The sequence below is a fragment of the Gracilinanus agilis genome, unplaced genomic scaffold, assembly GCF_016433145.1.
Source record: "Gracilinanus agilis isolate LMUSP501 unplaced genomic scaffold, AgileGrace unplaced_scaffold20209, whole genome shotgun sequence".
NCBI classification, from domain to species: Eukaryota; Metazoa; Chordata; class Mammalia; order Didelphimorphia; family Didelphidae; genus Gracilinanus; species Gracilinanus agilis.
Genome location: NW_025351593.1, coordinates 1 through 5302, shown reverse-complemented (window position 1 = coordinate 5302; position 5302 = coordinate 1). Strand labels below are relative to the sequence as shown.

The following is a 5302-nucleotide window of genomic DNA, read 5'->3' as shown; positions in this document are numbered from 1 at the left end:
AGCAGGACCCCGGCCTGGGCCCTTTTGTGTTCGAAGGCTATGACTCGGCACCCCCGGGCCCCTGGCGGCTCCTGAACGATGGGCACACTGGTCAGTGAGCCCAAGGGGCAGCAGAGAAGCCTGGTGGAGGAGGGTGGGCAGGGAAGGGCGCTGGGCCACCCTGGCTGCTCAGTGAGGACTCCCAGACAACTTTGGGAAACGCCACCGAGTTCTTGTGGAGTAGCCGCTGCTGGCCAGCCTGGGCAGAGCTCAGGGAAGCCCTAGAGTCTGAGAGTCAGGACGCTGGGGTCCTCGTCGGAGTCCTGCAGCCCCCGGGCTGCTCCTGGGCTGGAGCACTCTGTCCCCACTTGGCCCAGAGGCCCTCCAGTCCACAGTGAGTGCTCAGAGGCCGAGCCCGCAGAGGGCCTCGGTTTCCCTTGACGACTAGTTGTAGAGTCTAGGCAAGTCCAGCCTTTGGATCTTTGGATCTGCAGTTCTGCAGCTGGAAATTCAGTTCAACAAACATTTGTTCACTGATGCTTCCTCTCTCTCCCACCTTGGGGGAGAATATACTTATCCAGGTACATATACATGGTCATCTGTGTGATTCACAGAAGGAGAGGCAGAGGCCGAGGCAGAGGCCAGGCCGAATGGGGAAGGAGGATTTGGGTATCTCCACCACTTAGGAAATGCTTGTTGACTTGGAAGGAGGGAGGGAAGGAAGGATGCGGCTCCTGTGGACGAGGCACTCGCTGCTCTAGGGGGGCTTCTGGAGTTCCTCCCAGGGTCCCTCGGGGCGGAGAGAGGTTGCACGGGATGCTGGGGCGGCAAGGATTTAGGGAGATCCAAAAGGGGAGGGAGACGGGCACAGCCTCTCCTGACCAGAGCACCCCCAGCATGGCTCTGCTTCAACAGAGTCTGGATGGAGGCAGGCTCCCAGGTCCTGGGGGTGCAGGGAGGGCCTCTGCACACTGACCCCTCTGGACCTGGCTGCCTTCTTTTCTCCAGTGCAGCTGAGCCTGGAGGGAGCCGGGGGCCAGGGCCAGCTGTGCATCCGGGGCGGGGGGCTGCTCCACAGCTACTGTGCCCTGCAGCTCCACTTCCACTGGGGCAGTCCCACAGGCAACGGCTCTGAACACACTCTGGATGGGCAGCGCCACCCCATGGAGGTGAGGGGCCACGGCCCAGGGATTGCCAGGGCAAAGGGGATGGGTGCGAATTCCACTTCAATCGAGCACTCAGTTTCCCTGTCATCTATACAAATGACGGGGTTGGGCTGGGCTGGCCCCATTGGATTCCAGCCAGCAAACCCAAGAGGGGATGATGTGTCTGGCTCTCCTCCAGATGCATGTGGTGCACATGAATACCCTCTACCGGAGTCTGGAGGAGGCCCGGGGCCATCCTGGGGGCTTGGCTGTGTTAGCCTTCTTGTTCAAGGTATGGCCTAGGCTGGGGATGGGCTACTGCTTCTCCCGGTCATTGAGAAGAGGGGAAGAGGGCCAGAGAGTCAGCTTGGGGGATTGGGCGGGAAACAGTCCATGTTGGGGAGTGGTTCAGGAGGGAGGGAGGGAGAGAGGCAGAGCAGAAGGTGGGGGGCAGAGCAGAAGAAGAAGGAGGAGGAGGAGGAGGACGAGGAGAGAGAGAGAGAGAGAGAGAGAGGCAGAGCAGAAGAAAAGAGAGAGAGGCAGGCAGAGAAGAAGAAGAAGGAGGAGAAGGAGGAGGAAGAGGAGGAAGAGGAAGAGGAGGAGAAGGAGGAGAGAGAGGGAGAGAGCAGGAAAGAGAAGCAGAGCAGAAGGAGAAGGGGGGCAGAGCAGAAGAAAAGAGAGAGAGAGAGGCAGGCAGAGAAGAAGGAGGAGGAGGAGAGAGAAAGAGACAGAGCAGAAGAAAAGAGAGAGAGACAGGCAGAGAAGAAGGAGGAGGAGGAGGAAGAGGAGGAGAGAGAAAGAGACAGAGAGAGAGACAGAGAGGCAGAGCAGGAAAGAGAGGGAAAGAAAGAACAAGAAGCAGAGACTGAGACAGAGAGAGGAATGGGAGGAAGGGAGAGAAGAGGAGTAGGAGAGACAGAGAGACAGAGAGACAGAGCTAGATGGCTTGGTGGAAAGAGCTAGACCTAGAGACAGGAGGCCCTGGGTTCAGATGTGACTTCTGACACTTCCCAGCTATGTGACCCTGGACAAGTCACTTAACCCCTATTGCCTAGCCCTTCTTCTGGCTTGGAACCAACATAGTATTGATTCTAAGAGGAAAAGTGGGGGTTTTAAGAGAGGGGGAGGGAGAGAGTAGGAAGGAGTGAGACAGTCCATGGATGAATGAATGAATGCAAGCATGTGTTGTGATATTGTGCCTCCCCTGGGCAGGTGCAGAGCGAGGACAATGCCAACTACAACACCATTGTGTCTGGGCTGAGGAATGTCTCCCACCAGGGTGAGGGCTGTGGCAGGAGTGGGGCAGGGCGCCAGGGGCCAGAAGTACGGAGGTGAGGTGGGAGGGGGCGGGACGGTTGGCCTGGGCACACGAGGCCCCTTCCATCTCCCCCAAACAGGGCAGTCTGTAGAACTGGCGTCCACCTTCCGCCTGGACAAGCTGCTGCCAGAGCGAAGCCTCCTGTCTCGCTACTACCGCTACCCTGGCTCCCTGACCACCCCGGCCTGTGACGAGGTGGTCCTCTGGACCATCTTTGAGGAGCCCGTCCCCATTGGCAGGGCGCAGGTACAGGGGCCCTTCTGGCTCAGTCCCTCTCTCTGCCCCGTCCCTTCTCCCGGCCGTGGGGAGCAGGAGTGGGTCCTGGGCCGCCATTCCCCAGTGGAGACGTGGGGCGGGGGTGATGGCCCTGCGTGACTGACCCACGTGGCCTTTCTCCTCCTTTCCAGCTGGCCCAGTTTGTGTCCACCCTCCAGGCCAGTCCCGTGGGTGCTCCCCCCGTCAGCATGAGGAACAACTTCCGCCCAGCCCAGCCCATCGGGGCCCGAAAGGTCTTGGCCTCCCCGAAAACCACGAAGAACGGCGCCCCGGCCTTCCCCCTCCCGGCACAGATGTGGGCCCTGCTCTGGCTGCTTCTCGGCATGGCCTGTGGGCCGGGCTCTGGTGGGGTGCTCTGAGCTTCCTCAGGCTTGTTCTTCAGGCCCAGCCTTGCCCTGCTTGCCCTGCCCCTGCCGGCTCCTCATGTGCTCCCTGTGGGGGGAGAGAACCCAGGGTAGGGCAGTGCTCGCTGTGGGACGTAGGGGAAGTTGCTTAGATTCTCTGGGCCCCAACTTCTTCAGCAAGTGAATGGGAGAAAACCTGCGCTGAGAGGCTTTAGCATCTGCTGGAGGAACCCCAAGAAACAGGGCAGACAGAGGGGGAGGCAGCAGGAGCTGGGGGTGAGCCTCCCATCCTCCCACTGAGCCCAGAGCCCGGGCAGCCCAGTGGAAGGGCTTCCTGGGGGAGGGGGGTTTGTAGGGCAAACTATAGGACTCCCAATTGGGAGGCATCGTAGGGACCATCTAGTCTGGGCCTCTCCTGGTACCAGCCCTGCCACCCCTGTTCTAAGGGGCCTCCCAGCTCTGACAGTCTTATTTTCCTGTGGCTCCTGGGCTTGGCCATTCTTGTCTCCCCTTTCCCCACTGCCTAGAGTCTCATTACCTCCTGACCCCTCTGTTCCTGCCCCCCTCCTCCCCCCAAGCACCAGAGACCAACAGAAGTTAAACCAGCCCTTCCTGGGCCAATTCTGTGCCCGGTGAGGTGCCAGGATGCCCGCCTGGGCTCATGTGTCCCCAGCCTCCTCCCTGTGTCCCCTGATGCTGGGCGAGCAGGAAGGAGAGGCCAGACGTTGTTAATAAACTCCGTTTATCAGCTGCTGCCTTCTTACAGACTTCGTTTTCAAGGAGGAGGGGAGGGCAGTGCCGTCCTGCAGGGTCCGAGCGGGAGCCTGGGTGAAGAGAAGGGTCCTGGTGGCAGTGCCCGTGAGGTGGAGAGGCTGCCACTCCGGGCAGGGCTGGCTCCTGGGAGGCCTAGGGGCTGGCCAGGGGCTGCCATTCCCCGGGTACAGCTGCGTGGTACATGGCAGATGTGCCCGATCCGCTCGGGCCCAGCTTCTCTTTCAGGCTCAGCAGGAACTAAAATACAACCCAAACCCAGTAGTAAGAGCAGAGAGAGAGAGCACCGAGCCTCCTCCCTCCCCTCTGTGGCTGGCACCGGGTGCCCCTGCCCCGCTCTGAGGGAGGAAGGGGAGGCTTGGAAAGCTGCCCGGCATCCACACTTGGGGAGGGTGACTGCCCCACGCCTGGCTCTCTGGGAGGTAGGAGGCAGGGCAGGGCTGGGCCCCGAGTCTCCCTGCCCTCCCTCACTCTCTTGGAAGGGCATCAGCTCTGCCCCCCACCCTCCACTCTTCTTTAGCAATATGAATCTCAGCCTCTCTGCTCTCTTCCCTGGGGCTCATTTCCTTAACTGTCAAATGGGTATAATCTCTGTAGGGCAGCTGCAGGGAAAGTGTTTTAGAACCGGCAGAGCCCTAGAGGATGATGGGAAGGGAAGGGAAGAAGCCCTTGTTCTCCCTTCTCCTTCCTGAAATTCAGTCCGGGGAGGAAGGACGCCTCTCATTTCTAGAGGGCTTTCTGCTGTCCTAGCCCAGCGGCTCCCCCTCTCTTGGGCTCCCCAGTGCCCTCGAGCCCGGCCATGCCCCAAGAATGCCAAGGGGAAGTGGCCCTGGTCCTTTCTGAGGGGGACAAGCTTTCCTGCCTCAGCGGGGCAGGGCGCCACCTTCATCAGCCCCTGGGGCTGCCCTTTGAGGGCTCCATGTTTCCTCAGGTTCCCCCCCAGCTCGGGGATTCCCTCCCTTCCCCGACAATCCAAGCAAGGTTCCGAACTGCCTTGCGGAGGGAAGCGCCCTCAGACAGCTCCTCTGAGCAGCCTTCCTCGCCTGTCCCCCTCGTTCTCCCTCGGATTCCAGTGACCTGGGGAGCTGTCCCACTAGCTGCCTCCTTAGACTGGAGTCGGGCCTCGGGCCCTACAAACTATTTCTTCATTCTTCACAACGGCTCCGTTTTACAGATGAGGAAACTGAGGCCCGGGGAGGGCCAGGGCCCGCCTACCTGGGTTCCTGATGCCCATGGGCAGGGTCTCTCAGTCTCCTTCCGGCGGCGGCGGGCCGGTAGAGGGGGGCGCTGGCGACTTTTTGGGAGTTTTCTTTTCGGGGGGCTCGGAGCCCGCCTTGGGGGAGGCGGCGGCGGAGAGCGCGTTGACGGTGCCGATGGCGCGCAGCAGCGCTTGGCCGCGGCCGGGTGCGGGGGCCGGGGCTGGAGGGTCCTTACGGGGCGCCGCGGGGGGCTCAGCGCCTGCCTTGGGG

General features: G+C 61.3%; 1 protein-coding gene across 1 annotated transcript; it reads left to right on the top strand.

Moving 5' to 3' along the window:
* Positions 1–5: 5 nt before the first annotated feature.
* Positions 6–3812, top strand: LOC123254346 (carbonic anhydrase 15-like; the record flags this gene model as incomplete). The annotated part of the gene is made up of 6 exons (XM_044683387.1): positions 6–90; positions 988–1148; positions 1324–1416; positions 2337–2403; positions 2522–2688; positions 2850–3812. Coding segments are annotated over 6 exons (801 nt in total), but the record flags the coding sequence as incomplete, so codon positions are not given.
* Between the last annotated feature and the right edge of the window lie 1490 nt (positions 3813–5302).